Here is a 23,856-nt window from a genome sequence, read left to right on the forward strand (position 1 = left end):
ATGATGGGCTTATTTCCACGGGTGCCATTCAGGATCTGGGCGATAGATGAGTTGCCCGAGGCTGGGTGCTCTCCCGGGAAGCTCAGTTGGGTTCTGCAGAGGCTTGCAGCTGCACGCAGCGCCGGGCAGGATTTGGTCCGTCAGAGCATTGCAGGATTGGGCACAAGTTTACTTTTGCATACGGGATCAAAGCTTAAAATATCAGCTGGCCTTTCTCTCGCTCCTGATTTTTCTAAAACATCTGAACAATTTCTTCTTTAACTGTTCAAATCAATCAATCTGACACTTAAATTGTATGTGAATTTGATAAATAAAGACAGGTTGCAAAATGCCACACGGAATTATTTTTTTTAAAGTTTTTCAACTACTTAGGACAAAAAATGTTACAATGCTTGACTTTTCATTTAGTTACATAAATAATTTTTTTATAAATATCTCTTTATAAACAATATATAAATAGCTTTACAACATAAATACATTTATGCATGACATGAATTTACAAACAGCAATGTTATACAGCTGGCTTCATCAGTCTCTTGGAAAAGCACTGTCCCTTGTCTTGGTGAGTGTTTGTATATATAATATATATATATAAGATAGAGAGCACTTTTTAAAAAAATAACAAAACCAAAACAGCTGGTGCCATGACTCCTCGTACCAAAAAGAAAAACACAGCCACATCTTTTGTCCGTTCTGGGGGGGGGTCTCTGGTCTTCTAGACGTTGCCTGGGGGATGGCCCTGCCTGGCCACGGTAGGAGAAAATGGACTACGGATTCAAAGCCCTGTGAGGAACGAGAACAAAGCGCCTGTTAGTACTTGCCATACAACACCCCTTACCCGTCCCAAGCTGAAACCCCTGTGAGAATAATCTGGGCTGGGGGATGCTGAAGTCAACAGAAAACCCTCTCGGAGCTTTTTGCTTGTGCTAAATCAAGGAAGAAGGTCACCCTTTGCTTTCTGGCTATCTGGTATTTCGCGGAGAGGCGGAGGGAAGTGTGCTGCTCCTCCTCGCCCTGGGTCTAGCAGAAATCTTTTCTTCCTGATGAGAATTCAAAAAGAGGGGATGGGTGCGAACTGGCTGCGCGGTATGCGTGCGCTTCTCAGAGCACTGAGCTGGGCCATTCCTTGGGAATACTGAGGGAGCTGCTACATGAGAGAGCAGAGGAGCAGCACCCGTCCCTCGGGGCAGGGCCATGGACCAGCGCTGGCATCCTGTGGGCACTGTTGGGCCCTGTTCTTCCCATTGCTCTGCAGAGCAGCAGGATGCCTGGATCTGGTCCCCTCTGTGCCTGATCATGTTACTGCAGGGCCAAGGCGTGTCCCTTTGAGTGGGGCACTGCTGTGGGAAGCAGAGTGAGAGGCCTGGGCTGCAGCAGGCAAGCGCTTCCCCGGGTGTGAGTTCAGCTGTGTGCGACCTGCTGGCAGGGAACAGGCCAGAGTGGTGCCTCACTGCGCCCCCGAACCCTCAGGGAGAGCTGGCAGGGGAGGAGCTGCTGTGCTTCTTCCAAACTGGTCACTGCGGGGAAGTGACAGTTGTCTTGCCCATCGGTCCCTAAGCACAGTGGCCGTGGAGTGCTGTGGGAAGAACTTCTCCCGGCTTCCCGTAACTTGCTCAGATGCAAAGCCCAGGTTAGGACAGCCCTACCCTTGGCTGTCTCCACAACTAGGAGACACCTGGGGAACTTGTGTATTGTTTTTCCTTAAATTAAAAGAACTGGAGCATGGCTGAGACAGGTGCCTCCCCAATCCTCCCATCACGGGCACGTGTGGGGTACCCTGCCCTCCTAACACATGTCCGTAGGTCACCTATGTCTGTCAAGCATAGGGAGCAGCTGGGAATGTATGACTGCACCGGAGCTTTTTCTGCATCCTCCCCAGAGCCTGCGGGTCTACCTCACACCGGGGGGAACCCAGTCTGAGCTGCTGCGGGAGCGATGAAGTACGGCCGGGATCTCTGGTACTCTGCAGAGGCAGGTGGGCAGCAGGAGGCTCGTTGGAAGGGTGGGAGCGCAATTAAAGCCAACTTTGGGGTCCTTCTCTTTACCCACCAGCAACACCAGCGTTCGCAGATGGCTCAGCGGCCTAACTGCCTGCAATCCTGCCCGCTGGCATCTCCCCCCCGGCAGCGTGCGGAGCGGCAGCACCGCATCCCCGAAGCCCCGGCCCGGCCCGGCCGCGCACTCACCGCCAGGGGTCCCTCAGCAGCCGAGGCCGCTCATGGCGCCGATGCGGTCCAGCTTGAGGCCGAAGCAGCCCTTGCCCAGGCCCTTCTTATGGAGGCCCTTGTGGCGGCGGCCCGGCGGGTCCTGCAGCAGCCGCGCCCAGCCCGCCCGCGGCCGCGCTTCGGCTCGCGCCTCCCGCGCCTCCCGCGGGCCCGATCCGCCGCCGCCGCCGCCGCTGCTGCTGCGCTCCTTGTCCCGCTCCTTCTCCCGCTCCGCCGCCGCCGCCTCGGGCGGACCCGCCGCCGCTGCCGAGCCGCGGGAGGCCTGGGGGGGGGGGGGGGGGAGAGGGTCAGAACGCCGCCGCCCCCCCAGCATCAGGGTTGGGGACCCCCCCGTTAGGGACCCGCAGCGGGGTCGGTGTATCCCCGCTGCGATGCATACCCGGGACTGGGGTCTGTGCACACACACACACCCCCCCAGCAGTGCAGCCCATCACCCCGCGCCCAAGGCATCCTCCCCGCTCCCCAAACCCGTGCTCCCTGCCCCGGGGTCAGAGCGTCCCCCTACCACGCACCATAGCGGTGCCTTCCTGCACACCCCACACCCCCCCCCCAGCATTGCCCCGGTCACTGCATGCCCCCCCCCCTCGGCTGGGGTCACTGCATCCCCCCAAAAAAGGACTGGTGGTGCTGCACGCCCAGCCGTGCTGCTGTCACGGCACCCCCCCCCCATACCCCCCCATAACCTGAAGGGACCTGAAAGCTGGCAGGGGACGCAGTGACCCCAATGGGGTCACTGCGTCCCCTGCCAGCTTTCAGGTCCCTTCAGGTTATGGGGGGGGTGTCACTGCCCCACAGCCCAGCTCCAGGGGGGTCACGCTACTCTGAGCAGCCCTCCCTGCACCCCTGCCTCGCAGAGTGTCCCCAGCAGCAGTGGGGAGATCAGGGCTCCCCTTCCCCGCTGCCCCCGCCCCTAGTTAATGCTCTCTGGGTCCCCCCACTCCTCCAGTTCTGACTCACAATTATGGGGGGCACACCCCCTTCCTTACCCCCCCCCCCAATCTCCCAGGCCCCCCGTCTCTCTCCCTGCTTGGGGCTGCTGCCCACCAAGCCTTGGTGTTGCTCACCCCCATTCACCTCCTCAACCTCCCCATATCACCCCTTTCTCTGCAGCCTGCACCCCAGTTCCTTACAGGGACACCCCCAGTCCTGTCCCACCACTGCCCTGGGGCACCCCTCAGTCTCTGTACCCAGCCCTCGGGGCAGTGCCACCCAGTGTCGGTGGCCTCCGGTGCATCCCTCCTCCTCAGCACCGAGGGACACCCAGCTCCCTGGGACACCCCCATTTGGGGCGCCCCTTCCCCAGGGGATGCCCTGGGTGTCCTTGCCTGGCCTGTTTGGGCAGGGCTGCTTGGAGGGCTCTGGCCTCGCACCCTGCCCGCCATGCACCTGCTGCCCACCCCGCTCCAGGTCTGCTCCCCTTCCCCAGTGCCTGGGGATGCGGGGGGCCCTGGCGTGACACCGGGGAGCAGACTGACGCCCTCCCTGGCCCTGATCCCACAGCGTATGGGGCACAGAGCATCCCCCTCCAGCCCCTCGTTTGGGGCTGACGTCCCTGGGACAAACATGCTTGGGACAGGCTGGAGAAGCAGAGGGTCCCCTAGCACTCAAAAAGCCTATGGGGAAGGAGGACCCCACTTTGCACTGACTCTGCAGCCCCAAACTCACCCCACGTCTCCCCCCTGTGCCGTTAGGACCCTCAGCCTCAGCGGGACGGGGAGCGGAGGGAGAGCTGGGGGGCAGCTCCAGCCGTACCTTCTGTGGGAGCTGAGACGCCGGCTTCGCTTCCAGGCTGACGGAGAGCAGAACGAATAAAAGTCCACCAGCCAGCAAGGGTGAGATCTGCATCCTGCGAGGCTGAGCGAGAGGGGGGCCGGGGGGGCAGCCGGGAGCCTACGGGAGCCCCGGAGAGAGGCCGGGACCGACGGGAGTCAAAGTTCAGAGCGGAGCCCCGAGGTCCCTCCTGCCGCCTGCGAAGTGCCGAGCTAGTGAACTTGGGCTTTCTGCTTCATTCATTTTATAACCCAACCTGCTCGGTGATGTCATCTAAACAACCAGGTCCAACCCGGCCTCCCACTCCACAATAGCAGGAATTTAAAGGGGGGGGGGGGAGGTGTCCCCTCTCCCCTGGCAGGAGTAAATGACACATCAGCCCAAGGCAACCAGCTCAGGGAGTTGGAGAGGAGAAAGGGAAAGCAGGGGGCATTTGGCTTCATGCTCCCCCCAACCACTCCCGGACCCCCCTGCAAGCTGTCTGTCCTCCTCTTGCCTGCTGCCCCATGGCCCCTCTGCTCCCCCCCTACTTCCCTGGTGACCCCCTGCAGAAGAACATGCACCAGCCTGGGGTGGCTGTCACAGGCTGGGGGGGGTCCCGGGGGGGGGTATGGTTAAGCCCAAAAGACAGGAATGAGTGCAAAAAGCACTTTTTTTTTTCACATCCAGGATTAAATCAGAACCTGTTAGTCCCCCAACTTCTCTCCCAGGTCCCTGCTCAGCAGGAGGGGGGACACTGTGCTCCCTGGCAGGGACGCTGGGGACACAGGGGGATGTGGGGGGCAGTGGCACTGCTTGAGGGCACCTAGATGTGTCCCTCAGTTTGGAGGGGATGACCTGCTCCCTCCAGTCTCCTGGGGGGGCTGGATGGTGTCCCTGGCCCTGGAGATGGGGCTTTACACACTCTGGGGATGTCCTCTGCAGTACACAGTCAGCATCACAGGGTCCCTGCTGGGGACGGACCCCAAGGGCTGACCCATCGCAGGGCTGTGCAGCCTGGCCTCCTCTAGAGCTTGAGGATGCGGGAGAAGGATGTGATCCCGGGATTAACCCCAGCAGCTCGCAAGGGCTCTGGGGACACGGTGGGGGCTCCCCTCTGCCCTCACCCTTCCCCTTCAGCAGCCGGGAGGGCAGGATTTATGCCGCTGCTGCTGTTGTGCCTGGCACCTGGCAGCTCGGAAGCTCCGGCTGCTTTTTGCCGATGGAGCTGGGCACCATCCCTGGCACCCCAGCTGGGGGGGATGTTGTTACTGGGATCAGTCCAGAGGAAAGACACCCCCCCCCTTTGCAGAAGCATGCAGGGCTGGATTGCACCAGGCTGGATTTGCACCCCAAATCCTTTCCCTGGGACCAGGAAAATGCTCTCTGCTCTTCCTCCTTTCCCTGAGGTCAGCTCCAGGCTTGTCCCTTCCTCCTCCTCCTTTTCATGGTCTTTCTGGGCTCTGCTGCTCCCCAGATCCCTGAGGAGCTGATCCTGCTGGGGGGGCCATGGCTCTTTGGGGGTCCATGGTTTCCCTGCTCAGGATCAGGGAGATGTTTCCTCCTCCACAGCCCGGGCTACTGGGCACGGGACACTTCAAAGGAGATTGGCTTCTCAGCTCCATGAGAACGGGAGCTGGAAGGAGAAGGTCTCAGTGGTTTTTCCATCGTGCCTGCCAGGTGGAGACAACTTGGACTTTTCGGAGTGTAAAGTTGTGCTTGGGCATTTGTCTGCGTTGCAGGCAGAGCGAGGCAATGGAGTCGGGATTAGAGCCAACCCCGGGTGCCAGGGAGCTGTGGGTGCAGGCGAGGAGCAGAGAGGGCCCCTTCTCTCGGGGCTCAGCTCTCATTCCCCCCAAAGGGTACCTGAGATGTGACATGCAGCCTCTCTGGGGTGCAAGGAGGGGGGTTCTGCAGCACTACCCCCTTCAGCAGGGCTTGTGCAGGGGAAAGGGGAGCAGCAGGCAGCTGCACCCTGGGTCTCAGCAACCTGGGGCTGTCGGGGTGCCCAGGGTCACCAGCGGGATGGCAGCCGACACAGGATCCTGCCATCACCGTCCTGGTTGTGTTGGCTCCTGCCCTGATGCTGCAGGCAGCCCTGCCCCACAGCTTCTTCCAGGGGGAGCCAGGATGGGGAAGGAGATGGGGTGGATGGCTGGGGAGAAATGTCACAGTGTGGGGAGGAAGGGCTGCCTTGCTTGCCACCAGCCCCCCGCATGCAGCAGGATGTGGGGTCTGGAGCCAGCTTGGAGCTTCTCCACCAGCCCCTCGCCCCAGAGTATTAGAGCGTTGCCACAAATGCCACAACGTGGTCAGGTCTCAGCCAGTGCCTGCCCGCAGGAGGCTCATCCCGTGCCCTTGGCTTTCACCAGCGTGGTTTTCATTAGCGTGTTTTCTTTGTCACACTGGGCAGAGCCTCGGGTTTGGGGGGGGCTGTGCTTTATAAATCCAATTAGTGTTGTTATTCAAATTACTCTGCCTTTTCTGCTGAAAGTCGCTGGAGTCAGAGCCGGTTGCACACAAAGCCTTTCCCTTAACTCAAACCAGATCGGATCCACCAGGGTGGCAGAAAACTTAGAGGGGGGAGAAGGGGTGGGCAGGAATGGGTTAAGAGCATGAAACCCTTTTGCTTAGTGGGATGGGGGCCTGAAAGCTTTTAACCCTTGAAGGTTGTGCCTGTGTTAGCCCACGGCCCTGGAGGATGCTCACACAAGCTGAGAACTGGCAGACTTGGGGTATGTGTGGAAGCTGGGGCGGAGAGGGCTGTGCTCGCTGGGGGCTTCCCTCGGGGGCTGGAGAGCAAAGGGGATCCTGCACAGCGGGACAAGAAGGGATGGAGACCAGCGGGGTGGGCTGGAGGGGGTGACGCCCCTCCCCATTGCACCCAGGGGCGCAAAGAGAGCTGGGGGGGAGAGAGGGGCTCCGGGACTGCTCTGCTCCGTAGGAAAACCAGGATTCAACCAGGGGTTATGGGGAGACAGGCTGTGGCGTGTTTGGTGAGAGGGTGGCTCAGCATGACCTAAGAAAGGTGTGAAAAACCTTATCTGCTCTTCATGTCACATAGTGTCTCCAGCACCCCTTCCCGTGTGACAACAGACTAAGGGCTGTTCAGAGGTGTCCGTATGGTGGCAGCAGTGCTGGTTCCATCCAGCCTGGATTCAAGCTTCTTGCCCCTTTGGATCCTGCTGGGCATCACCCAAAGCCAGGACGTATCCTGCCCTCTGGAAAGCCCCGCTCCTGGGGTGGGGTGGGAAGCTGCATGTGCTGGGAACTGCCTGAAAGCAGAGAACATCGCTGCTATAGGGCTAAAAATGGGGAGATACTGCTGAGTCTTACCAAAGTGGGGGTGACCCTTGAGAAGGGGGACTAGGGAGGACTGTCGGTGTGTAGGGAGCAAGGAGGGGAGTGGAGCGTGTGTGTGTGTGAGAGGGCACACGGGTCCTCATGCCTGAGGATGAGGAGGGATTCATCCAAGCGTGACTGGTGCCAGCATGATTTGGAGGGTGGGAGTAGATGGGTCATGGGGGTACGTGTGACAGCTGCATGGGGTGTTTCGGCCCCATCACAAGGAAGGGGTGAGCGATGCCTGTGGGTGAGGCTGGATCCTGCTGGGCAGTGCTGGAGCCCCAGATCTCTTGGCTGAAGTCAGAAGCCAGGTTTCAGGCACCTTCCAGAGGATGACCCCGGGAAGGTTTAAAACCTGATCGAGGTCTGCCCACTTACAAGCTGGAACGGAAACGTGGACTCTAGCCTGAAGAAAGCCATGCCACCGCAGCAGCGAACAACCAGCTATCCAGCCCTTTTTCTTCCACTCACTCTTCATTAGGAAGTGTGTTTCTGTATTGATTTGGGGAAATCACTGCCCAGATTTATGTCTCTCCCGCTGCCGTGGGCCAGGGAGCATTTCCTGACGGAGTGATGGATAACTGTAGTGTGAGGCTTTCAAGCCGATGTCATGCGAGGGCTGGTTGTCCCTTTGCAAAAAAGAGACATCAGAAAGCTGCATGTGTGATGGAGATGCCAGAGCGGCCGACTTTTTCCCGCAACCAGTGGCCAACCCAAGGAGCTGTTGGTTAAGCACCATCCCAAAGTCCATTGGTGGCTTTGGAACAAGCCCCAAAACGTTGCTGCACTCTGCTTGTCCTGCCTGCGTTGCTCCGTACCTGCCTGGGGCAGGGCTAGGGGAGCGGAGCAGGTACAAGGATGGAGCAGGTACAAGCATGGAGCAGGCACAAGCATGGAGCAGGCACAAGGATGGAGGAGCTACTTCCCCTCCAGTGCAACCACCAACAACCAGTCCCCAGGAGCAAGATGTGTGCTGGTGTTCACCAAGTGAATGTCACTGAGTGTTTGGGGTGCCGCAACAGGAGCTTTTTACAGTTTATGGGTTTTTTACAGGTTTTATAGTACTTCTCTATACATCTGGTGATAGCAGGCTCAGTGAGAAGCAGTTTGGGGGGGCATTTCAATTTTGGCTGCAGGGACTGATGAGCAGCCACCAGCACATGTGGTGACAGGGGACGGTCTGGTCCCAGCACTGTGGCAGGATACAGCAGGCGATGTGCCTCCTGAGGATGCTCTGCAGCAAGCTTTTCTGGGGAATAACCCTATAGCCCCCGAGGGCAGGAGCACTGGCCGGGGGGGCTCAGACATGGTTGCCAAGAGCCCCAGGGCCCGAGCAGCCATCAAACTGTCTTAGGGACGGCGTGGCTCCACACACCGGGGTGCAATGCTCCTGGGGTGCTGTGGCAGCACGGGTGCCTGCTTCACCTCCGGGTCTCCGTGTCTGAAACGCTGATGGAGCTTTCAGGCTGTTTGAACATCCCTGGTGCTTATTTTGGATGTTGCTGCTGAATGAGGCATTCCAGGAAACACTACACGATTTTACATTTTCCCCTGTCTCCTTTGGGTCTGGAAGAGGGCTCTGGCCCAGGACACATGCATGGCCAACATCCCCTCTTCCCAAACCGTGACCGTGATGGGGAGAGGCTCCCCAGAGCTGCCCTGATGGGGCAGGTGAGGACAGGGCTGCAGATGCAGCAAGGGCACAGAGACAGAGAGGGCATCTCGGTCCCTTCCTGAACCTCCCAGGGCAGCAAGGGCAAGGAGACAAGGGAAAGCACCAGGAAGAGACTCCTAGGTCTTTGCTAGTGAAGTGCTGGCATCCTGGCAGGCACAGTGTGGTTCCCCCCCCAGGGGCTTGGTTTGGGGTTTGCCTGTTGGGGTTTGCCATTTTCCCTGAGCTCCCTAAGATGCTCCAGTCTCCTCCTGACTGTCTGAGTGTTTCTTTTCCCTGGGGCTGCACTGGGATGTCCGTGCTCCAGGGTTGGGCTACCTTGCCAGGCTGGCGGGAGCGGGAACATGACGTCTCAGACTTTCATTGAATGTCGAGAAAATGAAGGAATTCTAATGCATAGGTGAGTCCAAGCTGTGAGCCTCCCACTGTGTCAGTCCTCAGAGGATACGAATTGCATTGCCTCCAGCTGCCAGCAGCCTCCGCTCTGCAGCTAACGTAGGGGCAGGTTGTTGGGATTTTCCAAGCTAAACGCCATGGTTGTCTTTGTTCTCCCTTTCTCAGACACCTTGCCCCCAGAAATGGGAGTCTGGCAGTGTTTCACCCACAGCCTGGAGGTCCCAATATTAGCCAAGGCTTGTTGGTTTTGGTGCTGAGCATCCCTTTGGGAAGAGGTATTGCCCAAAGAGGTGATGGCCCGGAAAGGCCAAAGGATGAGTTATCATCACCACATTTGTCCCCATGGGAAGCTGTGTCTTGTGCAGATCCTGGGCAGGGACCAGAAGGTCAGTGGGACGGACCCCCAGCCTGTATGCAGGGGGGACCCTATCGCTGTGCTAGAGCCGGATGCCACCGCTGCACCGCGTCACCCCACGCAGCCCCGGGGAGGGTCCGTGCCCTAACGTGCTACGTGCGCATCTGGGCCGGATGAGCAGGTACTCACTAGCCCCGTGCAGCGCATGCCCCGGCTTGGCAGGAGCCTCTTCCACCTGGCTTGGCTGGGCGAAACCCTGTCACCCTTGAAGATGTCGTCAGCAGCTCCCTTGCAGTGTCCCCCGTCAGCCCCAAACGGTCCCCAGCCCCTCTGAGCTGGCTTCCTGGGAACCCAGCATCCGGTGGTGGGAAGTCCCTTTTGGCATCGGTCCTTTGGAGCAAAACCTTTGGGGTTCCTGGGCCTTTCCCCGGTGCATCCCAGACGTGGGAAACCCCAGGGGAGCGCTGGGATGAAGGAAGCTGAATCTATGCTGGTTTCGGGGGTGCTGGTCTCAGGGATGCTGGTGGTCAAGACCTTGACTTTCTGCCAGGGTTGTGATCCCATTGAAGCCAGATTTGGGCTTTCTGCCCCTTTTTTTCCATTTTGGGAGGGAGTCTGGCTGTCTCCCATGGCAGGGTTTGTGTAGGTGCCAGGCTGAGCAGCATGGGGTGGCCCTGGCCAGGGCAAGAGGCTGGTGAGGGAAGGGGCGGATTTTGCTGCCATGGATGGTGGGGCAGCCTTGCAGAGTAGATAACAGCCTGGCCAGGCCTTGGCCGTGCCTGGGAACAGCCCGGGCTGCTGCTTCTGTGGCCAGGGAGCGCTGCTGACTGCGGGGCGTCGCGGCGGCCCCGCTGCCACCCCACGGGCAGCCGGTGTGGACGTGCGGGGCTCCACAGCCCTAACCTTTTGCAACCAGACAGAATAACAATGCCGGCCCGCTGGGGTATAATGGCCGGTGTTTGCCTGAGATACAAAGGCACAGGGCTTTCACATGAGGTAATACTGATAAGTTACGCTCTCATTCACCGCTTCGCCTGCCAGCCGGCAGTGGGGCCGGCAGTGGCCCCCACTCGCCTTTGCCGAGCTGCCGGGACGTGCCCGCCAGCCCCTTGGTCCTGTGGTCTCCGCTGGAGCGTCGCCCCCCGCTCACCCCTGGCGTGCTGTCCCCACCCTGCCTGCATCCCCAAAGCAGCGCCCGTGGGGGCTGTTCAGATTCCACCCTGCGTGTGTGGGGCGGGGGACGGGGTGGCAGTGACAGGAGGTTGTGGGGTGAGTCCCCAACCCCAGGACTGCGGAGCAGCATGGTGCTTTAGTCCCTGCCTGCTTCGAAGGCGCCTCTTCTGCCTCCCTGGGGGCATCAAGCAGGGCTTGAACTCACTGTACGTCCCCTGCCCTGTACGCCCTGTTCCCCCTGTCCCCCGGTCCCGCTGCCCACAAGCTTGGTAGGTGCAGGACAGCTGCCTGCCTGGGTTTCCTGATGGGACCCGTGGTGCTGTGTCCCATCATATGCCTCAGCACTCTGGGACCTCAGAGCTTTATCATCCGAAACCACTTTGAGCATCTTTGGGAGGCTCAGTCCTGCCACTGGCAGGGCAGGAGGGTGCAGTGAAACCAGGGGCTGGGTTTTAAAAGAGATTTGGTTATCTATAACTAGGGAGGAAGAGACTTGAAGGTATCCAGGAGACGAATCCAGGAGACCCCAGCTAAATCAGGAGCAAGGCACTAACCCTGCTGCTTTGACCTACCCTGGCACCCCACCTCTTTCCTCTGCTGCCTCCTTCACCTCTTTCTTAGCTGCCTGTCCTTCTTTGCTGGGGTCTGGTTCTCCCTTTCCTTTGCTGGACACACACAGCCAAACCAGACCTCCCTCCACCCAGGAGGAGCTTCAGGCGTTCCTCCAGGTGCTGCTGCATTTGAAGGAGATGGGAACCCATCAGTCCTGATCTTGGGTGGTGTGTTTCCCAACCAGAGGTATGGAAGGCACAGGGGAAGACTGGAGAAGCTGAAGGACGGGTGGGGCAAGACCACATGTGTTGTGACACAGTTAGCAGATGGGTATCTACTATTGAGAGAGATGTTTTTTACCTTAATTATTGTAATAAATCTGTCTCCCTCCCCTCTATCCCCCCTAAGCATGGCTTGTGTCCTCAGGTCAAGTGCCCAGACGGCTCCCAGTGCCTGAGCAATGTCAAAGCGAGTGAGACTCTGGCCTAACTCTGGGTGCTGCTGCTGCAATTGACACTTGCAAGGGTGCTCAGAGGCTCCAGAGCAAACCCGCGGCCCCGCTCTGCCTTCGAGCATATCCTTGTGCCATGTGTGTCTATCCTCTGGACAACAGCAGGGAGGCAGAGGCAGAGCACCCTGCTGTCCTCCATCCTCCTGCCATGGCCTGCAACCTGAAATATTCAGTATCAACGAGCGCTGACATCTGGGCTGGCAGGGGTGACATTTCCATGCGCAGTGTCGGTTCATGCCGGGTGGGCTGCAGGAAGCGGACGAGGCCATTGGAGGAACCGCTCTGCTCCCATCCAGTGTTCCCCTCATCGAGTCATCTTGGGGCGGCTCCAGCCCTTTAGCCAGTTTCTCCTGATAAACACTGATGTAAACGAGTGCCGGGCGGGCCCTTACTCCTTGCTGAAACCACAAGCAGAGGAGCCAAAGCCTTCGTAAGCGGGGTGCTCCCGGCCAAGGAGCCATGCAGTGCTCTCACCTCGGCCGAGGTGCCGCAACACGTTCCAGCCTCCAACATCGGGAGCAGCTACCAGTTACTGCCTGGGGGAAGATGGTGAGATAATCCTGCGCTGTGGGAAAGCAAGCTGGGACACTGGGCTGGGCTTGCTGCTACAGGACCCCAAGAAATGAGAGTGCAGGAGAAAAACCTGCCCGTGGACCTGCTCCCTTTTAAAAAGTGCATGAGTTGCCACTGAGGGTCATGGAAGCAGCAGCGAGGCAACTGCTCCTTTCTGCTCAGCAGCCATGAGGACAGTGTGGATAGAAGATGAAGCCAAAGGCAAGGCTGAAGCAGTCCAGCCTTTCCCCGGGAGGGACTGCGTTTGAGATCCTGCATGAGGCACCGGCTTGCTGCCATGTTTGCACATGGCCTCTTTCAAAGAGTGTGAAGGATGGGCACGCAGCTGGTCCCAGCCACACAGGCATCTGCTGCGCGCCTGCGGGGCACCAGGAGGGTGACACACATTTGCTGCATCTCTTGTTTGTCTGGGCCAGTGATGGGGCAGAGCAAAAGGGGGTACAAACGCAGGCTCTGCCCCATGGATCAGACCAGATTTCTGGATCCTTGGCTGCTACTGGGAGAGGAGGGCTGAGAAGCGCTCTGCCAGGGGCTTGCAGCCCCTTGTGCAGCAGGGGCCCAGCTGGAGGCAGGAGGTGAGGATGACGGAAGCGTCCAGCCATGGAGCCGTATCCCTCTTGCCACGGATGATATCCCTGTGAAACCGCAGGCCCCAACACTGTCAGCGGTGCTAAAAAACACCGAATCCTCTCCACTTCCTCCCCCATCTATAGTCTCCTGTGGAAGGAACCAGTACGCTGAAGCTGCTGCAGCTGGTGGCACCACCTGGTGCAGGAGGGAGCCCGGCCAAGCTCCAGGCTCGGCTTCATCCCCACGGGGGTGAAGAAGAGCAGAGACACAGTGTGACTCAGCGGCATGGAGAAAAGCTGCTGTTCCCACCTGGCTGGCACAGGGAGGGGGACAGCGGGGCTGGGGGCTCCTGTGTCCCCCCGCCCCATCTCCCACTCTTCCAGGTGGGTGAGCTCCTTGCTTGTTTGAGCAACAAGAGCAGCCCGAAGGGACAGGGTGGGACAGCCCTGCACAGCTGGGTTCGTCCCATCCGCCATGCCTTAGCAGAGCAGATGCCAACCGCCTCGCTTTGGCAGCAGCCGGGAGAGTGGGGGGAAGCAGAGGGAACGCACCCTTCCAACGAAGGGTGATCCCAAGTGGCCGTGCTCCCCCTGGGGCCAGCTCCAGTGGGAACAGCATCCACCCTCGGTCTTTGGGGCCGGGGGGGACCAGCTGCTGTGCTTTGTTCCCACGGAGGAGGGCTGCTTGCTTGCTCGCTGTCTGGCTGTGTGGTGGCTTCATGGCTGATGTGGGGCAGCTTGCTGCCTCCCAGCCGTGCCAGTGCAGAGCTGAGTCCTTGCTCCTCTCCTTGAGGTGGCCAGAGCTGCCAGGGTAGGGGCAGGTGAATGAGTTGGCAGCAGTGCCAGCAGATCACAGGCAGAGCCTGTTGGCTCTGCATGGTTCATGTGAATGAGACACTGCCTTTGCCAGTGGCATCCCAGCGCTCAGGGAGATGTGGCTGTCCTTGCGCAGGTAGGTCTGTGCTTGCTGCTTTTGGTCCCACAGCAAAAGCCTGCTGCTTTCTCAGGGCAGCTCCCTCGATTGACCCCAGGGCCAGAGCTGGAGCGGTCTGTGCCTGCCTCGGCTGCCATGGGGTGCTTCACCTTCAGCAGCTCCACCTCAGAGGGCTCGCCATGGCTTTGTGGAGGCTCAGCAGCACTGGCTGGGAACACGGCCATGGGGCTGGTTTGTGCCTAGGAGGGGCTGGCAGTCACAGGTGATGCTACACACCGAGCAGATGCGGCCTCATGGCCTCTACAGGTGACCAATGCCAGGCGCTGTGGACACTGACCTGCAGGGTGCAGGATGAGGAACAAGCACCATGGGGCAGGTGTCTTCCCCATCCTAAGTGAAGGGGCAGCATGGACAGCCTGCTTAGACCCATGTTCCTGCCAAACTCAAGACTGAACAGAGCCTTTCCCTACCAGAAGCCCGCTTGGAGACACTAGCTGAGGTCCCTTTGGACCCTTTCTCCACCCCCCAAGGGGCTGCTCCAGGCAGACAGCTCAAATGGGGTTGACTGGGGGTGCCATGAGGCCAGTTTATTGCTCTCCAGTTTTTCTTCTGGCTGAAGTTCTTCGGCAAACCTGGCACGAGTTTGCAGGTAACACCAGGGTGACCAAACCACCTACTCCCAGCCAGGCAGTCCCTGGATCTGACTCTGCTGTAAAGCTCCGTGGGAGGTCTGCAGCCACAGAAAGAGCAGGGAGTAAAAGTCCCAGCTCCTGACTCTGGTGTCATGCTTTAATGTCACCCTCTGATGCAAAGGCTCTGACTTATCCTGGTGGAGATCAGGCCACTGCCACTCAACACCATGAGCTGGTCATTACTTGGATGCTGTGGCGTGGGTGGGCTGGAGGATCGGCAGGTTGCCTGGTGCCCAACCTCCGGTGCTAGGGGAGCATGAAGAGCTCAGGGAACAGGAGCCCAGGAGCCTGCTCTCCTCTGCAGTGAAGGTGAGGCCATGTAGGTCTCGAAGGAGGCTTCCCCGCATTGCAGGTGTCTGCAAAGCTCTGAGGGTTTCCAATGGGGCAATACCAGCCTCAGCTCTTTACAATATTAAATCAGCTAAACTATGCTTTTTTCACCTATCTGGACAGAAACTTTGGCCGAAGCAGGAGTGCTGGCAGTGAACTGGACCAAACCATCCCACAGGCCTCAGCTGGCACTGGCTGGAAGGGGCTGTCTACAAACCTTGCAGGCTGGGGACAGCCTGCGTTGGCTCCCTTCTGTGGTGAAAGCACCTCCTGTCTCCCACCTCCCTGCAGCACCCCGGCCCTGCAGGGACCCCGTTCGATGCCCTGGCTCAGCCTCCCACAGGAGAAGCCCCGGCCTGGGTGGCCTCCCACCCTCGCTGGCTGTGACTGACCGAGGTGGGCACAGGCCCAGCCTCAACCCTGCCCGGTGGCTCCCCGTCTCCTGGCAGGCTGTGGAGACCCACGGGCCCTGCCGCCGGGGCACACCCTCCCCTCCAGAGAGCGGGGCTGGGGCACCCTCCCCTCCCGGGTCACCCTGTCCCCTCCAGGACACCCGGACTGCCCTCCCCACGATGCCTTCCTCACAGGGCCCTTCCTGAGGTCAGCCTCCAGGCCCGAGCGGCAAAGGGGCCCACAGGATGGCGGCCCGCCCCATGTCACTAGAGGCCGCCCGGGGGTCCTGCCCCGGCGATGCGAGGGGCCACGGCTACCCCGGCGGGGAGGGGAGCGAGCGCTTCGCGCGTGAGGGCTTCTGGGCCCTGCCGCGGCTCGTAGGCCGCCTCTGACCCGGAAGTGGACGGTGGGGGCGTCGGGACATTTAAACGGCGCGGAGCGGCGCGGCGGGGGGAGCGGCTCGGCCGGTGAGTGGTGGGGCCGGGCCGGGCGCGGTGCCCACTCCGCGGGCCCGTTCGCGGAGGTCCCGGGCGGGGGGAGGGAGCAGCTCCCCGGCCGGTCCCGGCGGTGGTCAGGCCCTGTCAGCCCCGTGGCAGCGCCGCCGCTGTGACGGGGCGCCGCGCCCGGCGGTTTGCTGGCTCGTCCCGGGGCGAGGGCTCGTCCGGCCGGCGCAGCGCCGTCAGCTCGTGCTTCGGGCTCCGCAGAAGAGCGGTGGTAGCCCGGGCTGCGTTCCCGAGGGGGTCGCGGGCGCTCCGGGCGAGAGCGGTGGCGTTGGCGCCCGGCAGGGGAGGCGGCGGGCGAGGGGCTGCCCCGGGGGTGCGGGGGGAGGCCCTGCAGCCCCACTCCCGGTCGTGCTTCTGGCGCTGTAGCGGGTGCGCCCACCGTCGCTGCCGTGCGCTGGCTGGGGCGTTTGGGCACCCCCAGAGCGCCGTGTCCAGCGTGGCGACAGGCGGGTGATGAAGGGCAGTGCCGCTCCTCAGAAACAGCCGGGTAAAAATAACAGGGGCAGTTCTCATCCTGGGCCTGGCTAAGCGAGCAGCTTCCCTCGGTGCTTCCTTCCCGGCGTTTCACTCATCCGCATCGCTCTCCCGTCTGGGGGTGAGGCAGGGTACCTCACTCGTACCCACCTCTGCCTTCCCTCTGTTCCCCGGCTGTTAGGGAGTTGTAAATTCCTGGTTGCCCACGAAGAACTAATAATGAAACTGTAACGCGTGGGGGCTTGTAAGCCTGTTTTTGTCTGTACTCCAATTGTTAACTGCCAACGTCATTAAAGTTGCAGAAATTATAGTGGTGGTGAGGTGCAAATGTCTATTCTTTACTTGTAAATAAAAATGGCAAACTCCTGTATCCCAGAACCAGTGTTTGGAGAGTAGTCTCGCTGGCTTTTATAAATGTTATCTACTTCTATTGAATTGGCAATGGGAGAAGGTGACGTTAAAAGAAAGCTTGCTGTAGACCTACCCGTGTGAGGGTTTTGTAATAGCTCTGTAGCAGGTCAGTCTATTAGAGTTTAGCTATTGGCCAGCACCAATGGAAAATCTTAGGAACAAGAATCACAAACCACACAGGGAATTTTTCCTATTTATTCAGGGATTTTTAATTTTTGCTTTGTATTGTGAAGCCTATTCACATCTGTGCTCAATTACTTAAGTAAATCTCGCTGCAACACGCATTGTTTCTCTAAAAGGACCAGAGCAGGCACTCTGAGGAGGAGTCGGCGCTGCAGTCCTTGGTCCCTGCCGGATGATGCCCTGTTCCCAGGCAGCGTGTGCACGGACGAGTCTCCCTGGGTGCTTATCCTCTGTGCAACTGCAGCAAGAGGGAGAAGAGGGCTGGGTAAGGGCAAAGAAAAATTCCAGGCATGGTGGGACTAGGGAAGGGAATATAAATTTCTCTTCTGCTGAGCTCTGTATTCAGTCCTGCCAACACCCCTGCGCTTAGAGAAATGAAGAGAGAGAAGTTTAATGGACAGTATCCTTTATTTTAGCTTAGAGTCCAGTGTCCCTCATAGTTCTGGCATAGAAGAGGTAAGAGTGAGCCCTGAAGTTCTCAATGTACCAGCTGGGGTGAAATTCAGCTGTTCAGCTTCAAACATGTCTTGAAGGAAAAAAGAGGCATTTTTATGAAAACCCGCAGAAGACAGCAGTTGCACTGGCCTCCATTATCAATATATTTTTATTTTACTCTTTGATGTTAGATAGAGCGAAAATCATTGCTATGTCCTGTCCATCCCTATAATTTACCTTAATAGTAGCCGAGGACAATTTACTAGATTGTTTCATTCCAAAAACTTAAAAGCTAGAGCAGCTGAAATGGGATTGAAAGATGTTTGATGTACTTAAGTTCCACACTCGTGTAGCAAAGGTAGAGGCATAATACATCTACAGAAACTGGCGCTGGATGGAGTTGCAGCCAGTGTGTCTCAATCACTAAAAATTATGAACTCTTGCAAGGCAGTTAGTTGTGGTGGGGAATTTATTCTATGTGAGTCACACTGGGAGTGAGTTTATGGCTAGAAAGACAAGCTGAAATGGTTAGTCTTTGTATTTGAAGCAAATGTCCTATATAATCCAGAAGTGTCAGTCACAGTGGGGAGGAGGTAACAGGCAATGTATGCTTTTTACTGCAACATTGAAGCGCTTCAGTAAGGATGCAGTTATTTTTGAAGACTCCAGGTTGGACATGACAAGATTTTGCTTCTGATAACCGCTAAACTGATACATCTGATACAGTCTATCAGTTACTGCCTTAATTTACCTGTCTTTTTCAAAGGCAAGGAAGAGCGGATTAAAGGAATCCCTTATATTTGGGGTGTCAGCCTTGGGACAAAAATCACCATTTTGTGTGGCATATGGGCAGGTATGGCTTATGGGCCACGGTCACTCCTAGGTCACTGACGGTCATTCGGTGCAGGGCAAATGTTGAGTACGTCGTGAAACCCCTTCCCCCCAGTGGAGTGACATATCAACCCAGAATTTCTGTAAGGGTCAATATATTCTCATTTAGTACATTCTTGTGTCTTCTAGCGTAATCAATTATTTGACGCTTTGTTTCAAGAAAATAACCCTTTTTTCCCCTGTGTCTATTTATAACTCTTTGAAGTTTGGGCCTTTTACTGCACTATGGATCAGCTGGGGTATGTGAGAAGTACTACTTCTGCCCAAGGTGCCAAAGAGGGATTGAGCAAGCCTGCTGCTCCCCAGAAGAACGCTTACGCGAGGCTTGTGCAAAAGCACCACAGTGGCCGATTCCGGTCCTATTTGAATCATATTGCACAGAAGATGCAGCTAGAAGAGAGCACCTCCAATGACCCCAGCTTGGATCTGGACCCACCTCTGAGGAAAGGCCTGGTGAAGGATAATCCAGCCAGGAATGGGTTGAATTTGCACAGCTATTCACCAGTCAGAACATCTCACCTGGAACAGCCCATGCCTGGAGAATTTGAGAATGATAAACCCCAAACCACTCTGAACAGATGTCCTCATAAAAAAAATGCCATTGCTAGCCCAGAAGGAGACTTGGAAGTGGAGGAAGACTACTATGTACATCAGCGTGGAGCTGCAGCTGACTTGTTAAATATGAGTGATGCTCTGGGTGGGAAAGTATCGAACAGCCTGAGACATCGTGCAGCTCTGCAGAAGTCTTCTGGTTCTGATGAAAAGGACGAGGAGGACATGTGGAGGAAGAAACATAAGAAACGAGGCAGGTGTCCTGCCAACATAGATACAGCAACCGGACACTTGTTGACTGAGCAGTTTAGTGAGGATGTGCTGGCAATAAATGCCAGGAAAAACAGTCACTTGTCTCCAGGTCAAGTCCAAGGTGAGTTCACACTAATGAGCTGTTTGGTCCATTTGCTACAATTACTGTGGAATTGAATGTGATATTTTAGTCATGAGTGAGTTAACATGAGCCAGTTCTACTCTGTCAAAGTTAGTCAGCCCTTAGTTACCTGTGGGTGGCTTTGTCCTGGTTTACAAGTAAGCCATCCGGCATGTGCAAATGGCTTCATGTGGAGCCAGCTTGGTGCTGGCAGGACCTAATCCCCTGGCCTAGGCTCTGTGAATGTGGCTGCGCTGCTTCCAGGATCAGCTCAAGACGAGGAGAGCCCAATTCCTGTGGCGTAGAGTCCAAATTAATAAGACTGCTGGATCTGAGCTTACTCAGGGCAGAGTCATGCTTTCCTCTGCATTGCCTCTTTGGACCTGGAGTGCTGGTTTGCCTTTGTGGAGGGGCCAAGTTCATCTAATACTCAGGGGCTAATATGCCTGTGTAATATCTAATTCCTGATACAGTGTGTTGACTCTGATAAATTTTGCTGTTGGTAACAAAGAGACCACATCTTGCAATAGTAAAGTGAATGTGTCTCTCAAATGCAATGTTTAAGGCAAAAAGCCCATTTATGGAAATAAATAAAATTATTTATTAAAAAAACCCAAAACACAGCATCAAGAAGCAACCAAAGCCAGGCAATTTAAATTGGAGCTATGTCTAATGGGTTAAAACTTCCTCTGAATGTTATTTATGGTGAAATACTTGGATAGCCTGATCTTATGAGCTACTACTGGAGGAACTCATAAATGTCACCGTATTAAATTCTCTGTAACAAGTAGAAAAGAGATTGATTTCTCAGCTGGGTAAGATGGGCCTGAGGCCTATCACAACTCTTGGATTGGAAATCAAGTAAATGTTTAACTAAATCCATATTACAAAACTATGCCCTATCACTCAAGAGTGGCAAGTAATATGCTTTTTACAGGGTTTGCGGTATTTTTGAGGCAGTGACAGTAGATTATGTGCTAAAGTTGGTAAACTTTCATGAGTTCTTGCAAGACAAATCATAGAGGTTTAACACAAGCAGATTGTGCTAAAATTTGTTGATGAGCTTGATTTTTGGGAGGGTTTTTTTTTTGCATGCCTCATTGTAACACTATTTAGTATGCTAGCCTGTTAAATAGGCTTGGCTACCTTTCACCCTTCAGCTTTTGGAGAGTAGGGAAGAGCAGCTAACAGATGGATAGTCTAGAAGGCTTACAGTTTGCAGCCATGAAAACAATAGCTGCCTATGTGGATTTTAATCTAAAATAAAAATAACCTGGCTTTCAAAAGCAAGCGCCCGCAGTTCCCAGCTGCTCTAGTTGGGAGTGGGGTTGCACAAACCCTTTGAAAACTAGTTGTTTGTTTAGTGTAAAGACCTACAGCAGAAAATTTTGACCCTCATGTTTGACCGCCCAGGTGGAAAATTCACACTGTGAGGAAGATTATTGGAAAATTATTTGCTTAAGAGTGACACCCTCCCTCCTCTTCCCCTTGCATGCGTCCCCAGCCGCCCTCCTGTGTAGCTGAGACTGGTTACTCTCCAGAACACTTGCAGGGACATGAAAACAGTTTTTTGGGGAGGGAAGAAATAGGAAAAAAATGTCATTGATTCGGAGAAATGTATTTTCTGCTGTTCAGATGAGTGTATTTTAGCACTCTTGTTTAAAGTGAAATGAAGGTTTTACAGTATGGAAGTGCTTAGGTATAAGAACTCGCACATCACAGTCCCAGATTAATATTTTCTCACTTCAAAGCTTGTCTTTCTCTCTTGATGCCGATATAAGTCATACTACTTTGCATAGGCAGGTGTCTGGTTTGATCAGTTTAAATCAAGGCTTGTGAAACTGTGATGGCAAGAATTGCTTCTATCATAGCGGTGAGGCATATCATCTTTTCAGTAGTGACATTTCCTCACAAATTAACTCTGTTCAGGCTGTTGTAGGCTTTCCAAAAGGCTCTTTGAGCTAATCTCAAAGCCAGGCATCTCTCTTTATATCGCTTTGTTTCATTGTCCTCTTCTTAACAGCTCTTCAGCTCAGGCTTAGCCATGGTCAGGTTTGCAACGGCCCTAAAACTGACAGTACTAAAACTGAAGGCAAACATGGAGGACTGAGAAAACCCTTTGAGCACCTTGAGGCAGGCTGTGGGCAACGAGGGGCTGGTCCTTGTTAATGTCCTTCCAGTGGCCTTGGGGGGAAAGCAGAGTGGTTTGTGGAGCCCCAAGCAAGCATCGCTGAGCCCCGGAGCTCACTGCTGCTGATGCGTTGCTGTCTCTGAGAAGCACTGAGGATTACCTTTGTCATTCCGTAATGTAAGGCCGCAAGACGAGGCTTGGGGGATAGAAATAGCAGATAATTAGGAGACTGACCATGACAGTCTCTTCTGGTGTTCCATGTAGTAACTGCTTTTCCTAAGTATTGGAAACTTTGCAGTTGAGAGCTGTGTGTGAGCAAAACTCCATTGTCCCTAGTCTGAAACATGTGACACAGTCATGAAACTGCACCTTGGAGTCACTCTACGGTATCAGCGCTCTTGGATTTGGGAAGACGAAGCTGCACGTGGATGCATTCCACAGATTGTTGCGTCTTTCTGTGCAGCTATAACCTCTGTGAGGAGAATTGCCATAAAGCCTCCTGTTCTGAAGTTTCTTCTCAAACAAACACGAATAAACCAGAAAATAATTCTATAATGCCACTTCAAATTGTGATGCTTATAGTTTTTCATCTCATACAATTTCCCTGCTGGTATTTTTCCCTAAATCTCCAATCCTCTAGGTTTTTTGGGTGCTAAAATTTGGTTAAACGTCCTTAACAGAAAGTATTTTATGAAGTCCTCTGGGTTGTTTTCTGGTTTTTATCAAAGGCTTTAAGGGTTTTCCCACTTCAATCCAGAGTTAGTCATCAAAATCTCTTTTCAGACTGACGGATGTTTCTGTTGTAAAAGGGCTTAAAACCCCCTTTTCCTTGAGGACAGAAGTACTGACTCTCTCTGCAGCATCTGTCTGTCACATGCTAGTAGTTGAGATTTGCGTGGCTGCTAAGTGGAAATTCATCTTAAATATCTGTGATGCATAGCTTTATCAGTAAGTAGTTTAGACCAAGCTGCATGTTTTATTCAGGAGAGCAAGGTTTCAGTTATTTTTTGTGTACGTGCACTTCTCAGCCTGTTTTTGAGGGAACATTGCTGTTTGATAGCATGTTCCTGAGTCTGCTGGAAAGCCTAAAAACCAAACATCTGTAGAAGACAACTGTCCTCCAAACATGGAGTGCAGCATGGTCTTTGGGAACACCATCTCCTGGCCACACTTGATTTCAGAGGATCTCAGGAGCTAGAGTACCTGGGAGTGAGGTGGCTTTATTGATGCTGAAAGCTTGGGTAGAACAGGATGCTCGTGAAGGCTGATTGCTATGAAATAGATTCAGATTTTGCAGGGCTGGAAATACAGTCTCAGTTTATATCTGCAGACATCCTTCTCGAGAAGGACACCACCACTGGCTTCTCTAGGTAGCCTCCTGAGGCTCCTCTCGCTAAAAGCTTCACGAGTTTATGATGTGATGGAGGTATCTTGCCCATCTGTCAGGGTCAGCATGCCCCCTGGGTAACATGCCTCATCTGAAATGGTGTAAGATTTCCACGGCCTTTTCTGATTTATCATCTGTCTGACACTTGGCATTTATTTTCCCAGCCTGTGGTACTTAACCAACTTGGGCAGCTTCCACGGAGCAGTGTCACTGGCAAGCAGGCTGGTGTTTAACATCATAGCTTTAAAAACAATTGTTGCTGTTGGATAGTGGTGTTGTGTTTGTGGCTGCAACCCTGACATTTAAAAGGTTTAGGATAGGTAAAGGAAATGTCGTGGAACGGCTTTCTTGCATGTTTGATGGGCACAGCTGGTCAAGAAATACCAGCCGTAACAAGATGGTAAAACCTTGTCTTTCCACCATACACTGCAGTAAATTTTATATTTGCCTTTGTTTCTCTGGGGGAACTTTGGAGGAAGAACCACAGCTTCTTCTTTTCCCTTCTTGTAAGGCAAATTTAAGATAATGCTACTTTTTAGTGGTGAGCCTTCCAGTTCTTGTGTGGTGAAATTCAGTACTTAAGAATGCTGTTATCTCCCTATCTGGCACCAGTAAATATGAGCCAGAGATCTAGTAAAGGCCACAGAATCAGGTCAATAAATGGAGAATGTTGGTTGCTGTGGAAATCTTTAAAACGTAGCTAATCTTGCCAGGTCCAATGTAATGTTCCTTAGATGACGTTAATCATAGTCATAAGATATGGGAGAGGAGGGAAAACTGGATTTACTGTATGGCCCCGTCTGAGAAACACATGAAAAATAGAATGCTCCTTTCTCTAATGGTTTAGCAACGTCATCACAAACATAAATTTCTCTCTTGCTTTTGATAGAAAAAAATGTTGCATTCCTGAATCTTGTGCAACTAGTGTTTTTGGCTAACATCAGCTATAGTATGTGAGTTAATATCTGATGTATCCTCTCTTGGGGAGATGAGATCCTACCCTTGCAGGGACTGTGGTTTTTGTATGTGATCTAATAACTGTCTTCC

At 55.1% G+C, this 23,856-nt stretch overlaps 1 protein-coding gene across 1 annotated transcript; it reads right to left on the reverse strand.

Moving 5' to 3' along the window:
• Positions 1-2,199: 2,199 nt before the first annotated feature.
• On the reverse strand, positions 2,200-4,070 carry NPPC (natriuretic peptide C). Its single transcript, XM_059822909.1, has 2 exons — positions 3,978-4,070; positions 2,200-2,487 (listed from the first exon to the last, which is right to left on the reverse strand). Exons 1-2 carry the CDS (start codon positions 4,068-4,070, stop codon positions 2,200-2,202), a joined length of 381 nt encoding a protein of 126 aa, XP_059678892.1.
• Between the last annotated feature and the right edge of the window lie 19,786 nt (positions 4,071-23,856).

Source organism: Gavia stellata, chromosome 11 (assembly GCF_030936135.1).
Source record: "Gavia stellata isolate bGavSte3 chromosome 11, bGavSte3.hap2, whole genome shotgun sequence".
Classification (NCBI taxonomy): Eukaryota; Metazoa; Chordata; class Aves; order Gaviiformes; family Gaviidae; genus Gavia; species Gavia stellata.